At 43.8% G+C, this 10000-nt stretch overlaps 1 protein-coding gene across 1 annotated transcript in view; it reads left to right on the forward strand.

The window, feature by feature from the left end:
- Positions 1-10000, forward strand: part of LOC308382368 (phospholipid-transporting ATPase ABCA1) — a gene marked incomplete at both ends in the record, with an annotated part of 237019 nt that overhangs the window by 83026 nt on the left and 143993 nt on the right. Inside the window, 3 exons of the mRNA XM_080860090.1 lie at positions 23-154; positions 3080-3219; positions 5940-6077. Coding sequence (XP_080716216.1) covers positions 23-154; positions 3080-3219; positions 5940-6077 — 410 coding nt within the window. The remainder of the gene's footprint in view (positions 1-22; positions 155-3079; positions 3220-5939; positions 6078-10000) is intronic.

The following is a 10000-nucleotide window of genomic DNA, read 5'->3' on the forward strand; positions in this document are numbered from 1 at the left end:
GTTGACCTTATGTGACCCCCAGGTCTATCCTGACTGGCCTGTTTGCTCCTACCTCCGGGACGGCCATCATCAACGGCTTTGACATCCGCACCGACATGGACTCCATCCGGAAGCATCTGGGAATGTGTCCTCAACACAACGTCTTATTCAGCGAGTGTGTACATGCCGTCTTACAATCACAATCAGACATGGTTTTCAACGAGTGTGGTCATGCTATCCTACACTCACAATCAGACATGGTTTTCAACGAGGGTGGATATGCTTAGAATCACAATCAGATTTTTTTTTTGGCCCTGTTTCCACATTTACATTTAGTAATTTAGCATATTACATTTACATTTAGTCATTTAGCACATACAAGGATTTAGTCTTTATTTTGTCATTAAAGTTTTGTATTAAGATTAGATCTGTTAAAGAGGCAATTCCATATATACGTAGAATCTATGTTTTTCAGGGGATGGTTATTTTGTGATAAAACTAACATATGTTCACCCCCTAAAAGTTGAGCATTAGTGGAATTGCTTAACACAGTGGTGTGCAATGCTCCAGTCAAATTATTGGCAATTCATGTGTCATTGATGTTATCTGAATGGTGGTCCTTTTTACCTCCAGTAAGGAGGTTATACGATCGGGTCCGTTCATTTATTTGTCTGTCTGTCTGTGGACAAGATTTCTCAGAAACTACTGGGCGGATCTTTCTGAAATTTTCACAAGAGGTGGATCTTGGTCCTGGGACATCCCCATTAAAATTTCAGGATGATCCGGATCCAGATCCTTGCTGGAGGTCAGAAATCTCCGATTGCTCTTGTTTATGTAATATGTTCAAATACAAAGTGATAGCCTCCTATTCATGAGGACACTGCGGTGCTCTTCAGAAGGATGGAGTCTGCGTAGACTGCTCTTGGCCTAGTTTCCCGAACGCTAAAAAGGACTTGAAATCGGTCGTAAGAGGGATATTGCAGAGCGGTTTCCCGACGCCGCACTTAAGGCAATGATGAGTCTACGATGTCGCCAAAATCCACGTAGGCCGTTAAGATACGTCGTTATCGGGAAACGAGGCCCTTCTTGGAAATGCTGAAATAATAGATTTCTTTTGACGAGACCAAGGAAGGCACAGTCAGATAGTTTTAGAAGTTGGAGGAGTTTGAGAAATAGTTATGATTTTTTCTCTGTTGTTTGTTTGAGATCCTGGTCTTAATAAGCTCAATCCTTTTGAAAACAGAGTCTGGTTCATCAAAGAAAATGTTTTATGGATTCATTTATTTTTCATAGATTTCCAAGGAGGCTGTTTTTTTTTTTTTTTTTTTTATCCATTGCCAAATTGCCAATTTTCTTCCACCGCTTGTATTGTTAGCATTATTACAATGCATGGCATTGGAAATATGAATGTTAGCCCCCTAGAACAACTATGACGCATCAACACACACTCCTCACATTTCTTTTCACTCTGAGCCAATGAGAAGTAAAGATCTGTGGTAGTGGGGGCGAGTTGAATGCCAAGTGCATACACAGCAGCCTAGCGCCTCTCTGGTTTTACTGGGCTGTGTTATATAGGAAGTTAGCACTATATCATCTAGGGGGCAACATGTCTTGCTAGTGTTTACATCATCATAATACCCTTCGTCACCATTATCATCATCCTCTTCGTCGTTTTTGTTTATGTGGCTGTGGCGCTGACTCAGTGATGCGGAGCTGTGTGTGTGTGTGTGTGTGTGTGTGTGTGTGTGTGTGTGTGTGTGTGTGTGTGTGTGTGTGTCTGTGTGTGTGTGTGTGTGTGTGTGTGTGTGTGTGTGTGTGTGTGTGTGTGTGTGTGTGTGTGTGTGTGTGTGTGTGTGTGTGTGTGTGTGTGTGTGTGTGTCTGTGTCCCCTCTAAGAGTAATGAGTTGGGGCAGCTCGACTCTTGCATCACGGTTACAGCTGCACGCTCCAAGTTGCTTGCATTAATATTTAAACACTCGGGGTAGTTTCACATTTAACCCCAGCCACCCCTCATCTTCCCCATGGTCTGCCCCCCCCCCCACACTCCCCATCCCAAAACACCCGCCCTCCCCCCCCATCCCATAGCCCGAAGGGAGAGAAACCGTCCTGACACACACATACACGCTGACATTCCTTCTCCGAGCAGGCCACAAGTCACAACAAATCCAGATGGTGTTTTTCTGGATATGTAGTGCATTTGTCAGGGTCGGTTTGTCACGCCAGTGAACTGCAGACCCAATAGATTTGGCACAGGGACTGGATAACACCGATACAGATGTTTGACAAGAGTCTGACAAGGCCGCCGCGCCTTTGTGTGTGTGTGTGTGTTTGTGTGTGTGTCTGCTAGGACAAAACGGTCACACTTTGCAATTTCATTATGACCAGATGCTCTCCTCCATATACATATTTATTGTTTAATCAACTGTAAATTCACTTTGGGTCATTATACACACATATGCCTCAAGTGCATCTTATTTCCCACAAAAATATTGATTAGGAATAGTTGATTTTTTGTGCGTTAGTTGCCTAAATTCATTGATTAGGAATTGACATAGTGGATTGCTTGGATCATTTTATTCATTAGGGCTAAGACGTCTGCATGTTTGTGTGCATCTTTAGTGTGTTATAAAAAATATTGATAGCACATTATAATTATTAAGATTTGTGGCAGACAGTGGTTCACTTTGTGTTGTGTTTAAGCCCCAGACTGCTTGATAGCCGTGTTGTAATCTGTCTTCAGCCATTTGAGTCTTTGACTCCAACATAACAACGAGACATGAAGTGTAGGGGTGAACCGCTAAAATTAAATAAAATAGCATTAATATAAAGAAAAACATCGCCTTTTTCATCGGCTTTCAGTATTGCAATATATAGAATAGTAACCTGTATCATGATGCATATCATGTTGCCATATTCTCGCCAATACACAGCTCTAATGTTCTGCTACAGCTCCAGGCTATGAGCAGTTCATAGTGGCTGTGTAATAGTTAGCAGTTAGCCCTCTGTGACTTAAATCTACAGATTCACCTCTGGCACAGAGATGTGTTTAGCTAGATTTGTTTTGTTACTCACCTGAACGGTTTGTCTGTTCTGGGCTCAGCCTGACCGTGGAGGAGCACATCTATTTCTACGCCCGCTTGAAAGGACGGAGCAAGAAAGAGGTGGACATCGAGATCGACCAGATGATTCAAGACGTCGGCCTGCCACACAAGAGAAAGGAGCTGGCCAAGAACTTGTCCGGTGAGCTCAGAGTTGTTGTCTAACGACGACTGCCACCTTCTTTAAGGTGTTGTGAGGCCATTAGCCATTGACACCAATGAGACATTGCCATTAGCTATTTTCATCATTGTGTCTGTTCTTAGAGCTTTAGGGATTGGACTCTGTCAATTCATTTGAGACTGGGATTGTTAATGGCACAACATAACCACATAGAGTTTATATTTGTATTGAAATGGATGTGAATGTGCAGAATAGCACGTCTGCTGTATGTGTGTTCCCTACCGCTGCTCCAGTGTGGGTTATTGATGTTGTTGACATCAGGTGGCACCTGCAAACCGTTTGAAAATCATGGCTCTATGAATGCAATTCTTCACGCAGGAGTAAAATGTCTGACGACGGAAGTTTTATTGTCTGGTGTGTCTATGGCTCTGCTCTGAATACAGGCAAGCCAATAACGATTGGTATGCCTGGGCACCCGTTTATCCTTGGCCAGAGGCACACAACAAAATATTTGGGAGAGGCTTACGGCCTCTTAATTCCCAAATGACTAAAGCCTGCTGTGTTTATCCAAGGCCCAGTGTGTTCTTCAGAGATTAGATATGATCAGCTACTCACAGGGTGCTTTATACAGCGCTTGCTCAAGGTGTGTGAGGTGGGAAGGTGAGTTTCCACTGTCCAAACATCACCAAAAAACAAACAACATACAAAATTGGCCTCGTGGGAAATGTAGGCCTTTGCCGGAGTATGATTGGCCAGTGTGAAAGGACCTTTATGCATGGTGTTTCATCTTGGCCAAAAATGTATCGTAAGACGATCTATCAATCAATACAACTCTTTGATATTGACATAAGATCAATGCACACTGACCTGAAGCACTGGGTTGAGTGTTACAAGTTACAAGTCTTTTAATTGTCAGATGCACAAAATGACACAGGGTCAGATTGGGCACTGAAATTCTTAGGAAAAGGCACCGCCCAACGACCTACCATAACATAACAAAACAAAACATGACGTACACTCTGTACTCTGGACATAATTTATATTTGTACACATATAACATATGATACACATACTATATAATAAACTATGCTAACCTATACACCTATAGTAACCTACAGACAATCTAGGGAGGGAGTTACAGGTAGTGCAATATTTCTGATAAAGCATTACTTCTAGTGCAAACAGTAAGTTGGAAGTGACTGTGCATGTCAAGTGACGAGTGCAAAAGCGGAAGTGGTGTATCAATGTCCATTTAGCAGCCTGATGGCCCTCGGGTGTGGCATGAGTGTACAAGTGCAGAAGTAGCTGCCATGTTCTCCACTCAGACTAGATTTCAGATAAATTAAGGCAATCTCATTCAAACTGTTCTCATGGGGATTGCCTAAACTCTCTGTGATTCTCTTCATTTCACTGTGGAGCTCTTCTCCTCCCTCTGCATCTGTCCATCCCTCTCTCCCTGTATCCCCCCTTTCTGTATTGCCCTCTTCTCCTCCCTCTGCATCTGTCCATCCCTCTCTCCCTGTATCCCCCCTTTCTGTATTGCCCTCTTCTTCTCCCTTCATCTGTCCATCCCTCCCTCCCTGTATCCCCCTTTCTGTTTTGCCCTCTACTCCTCCCTCTGCATCTGTCCATCCCTCCCTCCCTGTATCCCCCCTTTCTATATTGCCCTCTTCTCCTCCCTCTGCATCTGTCCATCCCTCCCTCCCTGTATCCCCCCTTTCTATATTGCCCTCTTCTCCTCCCTCTGCATCTGTCCATCCCTCCCTCCCTGTATCCCCCCTTTCTATATTGCCCTCTTCTCCTCCCTCTGCATCTGTCCATCCCTCCCTCCCTGTATCCCCCCTTTCTGTATTGCCCTCTTCTCCTCCCTCTGCATCTGTCCATCCCTCCCTCCCTGTATCCCCCCTTTCTGTATTGCCCTCTTCTCCTCCCTCTGCATCTGTCCATCCCTCCCTCCCTGTATCCCCCTTTCTGTTTTGCCCTCTTCTCCTCCCTCTGCATCTGTCCATCCCTCCCTCCCTGTATCCCCCTTTCTGTATTGCCCTCTTCTCCTCCCTCTGCATCTGTCCATCCCTCTCTCCCTGTATCCCCCTTTCTGTATTGCCCTATTCTCCTCCCTCTGCATCTGTCCATCCCTCTCTCCCTGTATCCCCCTTTCTGTATTGCCCTCTTCTCCTCCCTCTGCATCTGTCCATCCCTCCCTCCCTGTATCCCCCTTTCTGTATTGCCCTCTTCTCCTCCCTCTGCATCTGTCCATCCCTCCCTCCCTGTATCCCCCTTTCTGTTTTGCCCTCTTCTCCTCCCTCTGCATCTGTCCATCCCTCTCTCCCTGTATCCCCCCTTTCTGTATTGCCCTCTTCTCCTCCCTCTGCATCTGTCCATCCCTCTCTCCCTGTATCCCCCCTTTCTGTATTGCCCTCTTCTCCTCCCTCTGCATCTGTCCATCCCTCTCTCCCTGTATCCCCCCTTTCTGTATTGCCCTCTTCTCCTCCCTCTGCATCTGTCCATCCCTCTCTCCCTGTATCCCCCCTTTCTGTATTGCCCTCTTCTCCTCCCTTCATCTTTCGCCCACCCTTCCCTCCCTCCTTCTCTTTTTTCTTCCTGGTCTATATATATCACTTTTCTCCCTCCATCTTACTCTTTCTCTCTCTCTCTCTACCTGTGTACGTCTCTCTGACCCCCTCTCCATCTCTCTTCTCTCTCTCTCTGTCCCTCTCTCCCCTCTTTCTGTCTTTCTGTAGGTGGGATGCAGAGGAAGCTATCTGTTGCCATAGCGTTTGTGGGTGGATCCAACATCGTGATTCTGGATGAGCCCACAGCTGGAGTGGACCCATACGCCCGGAGAGGGATCTGGGAACTCCTCCTCAAGTACAAACAAGGTAAGGTCTGTGAGTGAGAGTGTGTGTGAGTGTGTGTGTGTTGTCTCTGTGTGTGTGTGTGTGTGTGTGTGTGTGTGTGAAAAAGACAGAGAGCTTATGTCTTGGTCTGTGTAGGTTACATATGTGCCTCAGTAAAAGAGAAACGAAATGTGTGTGTGTGTGTGTGTGTGTGCTTCTGGCTGGAATGTGTGTAAGTGATAACATTTTGATGAGGGAATAAAACTCTAACTTGAAGAACTTGAAGAATTTCCGTCTGGTCTCTCTGAAGCAGAAAGATGAAATGGTCAGAAAGAAATCTCGTCAGAACTTCACCCTGTGAAGAGCGAGAAAAAACAACACTCTCTCTCTAGACGACTCTTTTTTATTTGATTTTACAGTGAAGCAGAGCAAAGGAAATTGCAAAGGGGGAAAAAAACATAAAAAAGCAAATAAAAGCCACAGACTTTGTGTTTGTCTGAATGTAACAATCCTTCTCTCTCTCTCTCTCTCTGCTGCTCATTCTATCGCTCATTATCACAACTCCAACATACTTTTCCGTTCTTGGAGGAGTGTCGTCATGCCGACACATCTCCTACTTGTCTTCAGGATGTCTCCCTGTGAAGAAAGAAAAAGCAATGACAGCCATAATGATGTGTTCCGTCGGGCGTTTCAAACATTTAGCACTCTTGTTAATCTCCGACTATTCAATGGCTTGTCACTCCTCAGCACAGACAATTGATCTGTTTGCCTGATCTGCCAGTGAACCACTGCGCAAAGCGGACATTATAATAACACATTTCCGCGACACATCCAAATGTTTAATGTGCGTTGGGCGGCGTTTCTTAGCTGCAGCAGATCCATTAGGGAAGCACTCACTAATTAAGTCCCTTCAGCTCACACCCCCACCGCCGCCCCCACCTCCCTGTCTTTTCGGAATGAAAATCATTCTCATCTTCTTTGAGGACCTACAATTGCATCTGTGCTTCTCGCAGACTGTTGTCGTGTCAATCCCGTCTGTTACACGATCAGAAGTTAAAGGGCTTGATTTACTAACAGGATTGCGCCCATTTCTGGCGTAAAATAGCGGTCGTAAACATAAAACGGTATTTACTAAGGGGGCACATTTGAGTAGAGTCGCATATTAACGCTTTGAGGGTGTGTACCTGCACTGTAAACCCGAACAAGTTCAGAGAACTCATAACTTTTGATGTAACCGATTACATAATAAAATTTGAGTACATATATTATTTTTTTTAAGTAAACTTAACTCAAAAATTATACATGAAGGAATGAAAATGTATAATTTTTGAGTTAAGTTTACTTAAAAAAAAATAATATATGTACTCAAATTTTATTATGTAATCGGTTATATCAAAAGTTTTGAGTTCTCTGAACTTGTTCGGGTTTACATTGTGCAAACAGGTGGGATGGTCGGAAACGTGGGTGGTAAGGAGGGAGGAGTGCGGGGGAGGAGTGGATGGGAGGAGTGCGCCTAATGATGAACTGCGTGGTATTTACTAAACTGCCCGGCGAGCGCACATCTCTGATTTGCAGGCTAATTTCCACTGAGTCTGAAAACGTTGATATGGCAGCAGCAAGGCAAAGACATAGACAGAGACAGCAAACAGAAATATTTTTTTCAACTCGTATAATTCATATATTCATATATATGAAATGAATCTTTCCGAACGTAATTGGAGAAATTGATCGCACCCACATGTAAACAGCACCCTTGTAGAACGTATTAATCTTGCCATGTACACATCTATATTGTTATAATAGACAGTTTATGCATTAATGCCACCAATAGCATATTATTTATAATCGTGTTCTTTTAAACATCTCGCTGTAGGTGATGGCGGGCAAAACAACAATATAACCCATTGAATCAGGTTCAGTGATTGAGCGAACGTGAACCAATATATCTATCTCGCTATCTATTCGCTAAACCTTAATTTTTTTTCCCCTCGAATCTCCATGGTGGCAGTAACTTGCTGGCAAGTTCTCCAGTCTTTTAACGGTGCGCTAAATAATGATTGCCCAGCGCGTATCTGGCTTGATAAATATCACGGAAAATGCGGGGAATCACCGTGCGTTAATGTGCGCCTGGCAAAGGCGCAGATTAAGATGCGTTCTCAAATCAATCTTAGTAAATATGGCTCTTTAAAGGGCGGAGTAAGCACAGTTTGCCCAGCGCAGATCTGGCTTGATAAATACCACGGAAAATGCGCAAAACCACCGTGCGTTAATATGCGAACGCAGATTAAGCAGTGCTCGCATATTAGTAAATCAGGACCAAAGTATCTAAAACAGTCTTTGTTTTTCTTCCGTTCTGCTTTTTGTTGGCCTGCGACTCGTTAAAAAGTCTAGCTTAAATGTACGGCCCGCTTTCCCAAATGCTAGCTGTGTTTTTTGATAGCTGTGCATTTGCTAAGTGTGCTGTTGCTATAGGTTATTTACAGCCTGTATTTGTGTTCTAATACCCCGAAAACCGGTCTACAGACAGATCATTAGTTGTTTTTTTTCCTTGACTGTAGTATAAAAATACATACTGTATATTTATAATGTATAATATTATTATACGAAGGCAGAACATGGATGTTGTATGGTTTTATGATAGAAGCACAGATAGATCCTTGGATTGAATGGGTGAATTAAAATTTAGAGTGAAAAAGACAATTTAAAAACTCAATATCACTCTTGATTCATTGAAATGGAAACAAGATATTCTTTGCCTACTTTCCCCTGCCGTCGTGATGGCAGACAGGGCTCATCTTCATGTCATTCAGCGGGATCATTCAGACACTAATCAATCACAATGATTTTATGGTAAACTGTGAATGAGATTCTGGTGACTTTAGGTGACGAAAAAATGATTTCAGATAAGAATTTAATGAAATGGGAGATTGTTAAATGATCCATTTTAACTTTAAGGCGAGTGTCCATACAGCGTTTAGTCTCAGGCAGGAAGACTCTGACAGGGCACGGGGGACAGCTTCAGCTCGGGCCCTATTCACAGAATCGCTGCTTCTCTGCTTTGTTTGTTTCTATGAAATATCATATACCATATACTGTGAAACCGTGATATTTTCTGAGACAGTTATTAGACCATGGAAATCTTGTGTGCTTGTTTTCTCCATCTCACTCCTTCAGATTATTTACGACGTTTAAGACGAGCTTGTTGATTATAAATGCTGCTACGGTTGCTCTGTGTGTGTTCGTGTGTGTGTGTGTGTGTGTGTGTGTGTTTGTGTGTGTGTGTGTGTGAGAGAGTGTGTGAGTGTGTGTGTGTGTGTGTGTGTGTGTGTGTGTGTGTGTGTGTGTGTGTGTGTGTGTGTGTGTCTGTGTTTGTGTGTCTGTGTGAGTACGTGTTTGTGTGTGTGTGTTTGTGTGTGTGTGCGTGTGTGTGTGTGTGTGTGTGTTTGTGTCTGTGTGAGAATGTGTGTGTGTGTGTGTGTGTGTGTGTGTGTGTGTGTGTGTGTGTGTGTGTGTGTGTGTGTGTGTGTGTGTGTGCGTGTGTGTGTGTGTTTCCCCCAGCTCTCTCCCCCTGATTATTTAAGACAAGCTTGTTTGATTTTAAATGCCACGTTTGCTGCACATTAATGCAGCATTCATGGGTAAAGTGGTTACATAAAGGGACCTGTCACACACACTCAAATCACAGGCGACTCCATAAGGGCTGTTGTTTGTATGCATAAAAACTTCCAAAGTGCACCACGGGGAGAAGGGGAAAGGAATCATACACACTGCGTCATGAAGTTAATAGGATGTGTCCTGCTTTTAGACTGTGTGTGTGTGTGTGTGTGTCTGTGTGTGTGTGTGTATGTGTGAATGTATATGACTACGTATGTATGTCTCTGTGTGTGTGTGCGTGTGTGTGCGTGTGTGTTTGACTTACTTCACCCTTACTGGAAAATCACTCACCCCGCTATCAAAGCAAAGCA

This window comes from Sprattus sprattus (genome assembly GCF_963457725.1).
Source record: "Sprattus sprattus genome assembly, chromosome: 21".
Classification (NCBI taxonomy): Eukaryota; Metazoa; Chordata; class Actinopteri; order Clupeiformes; family Clupeidae; genus Sprattus; species Sprattus sprattus.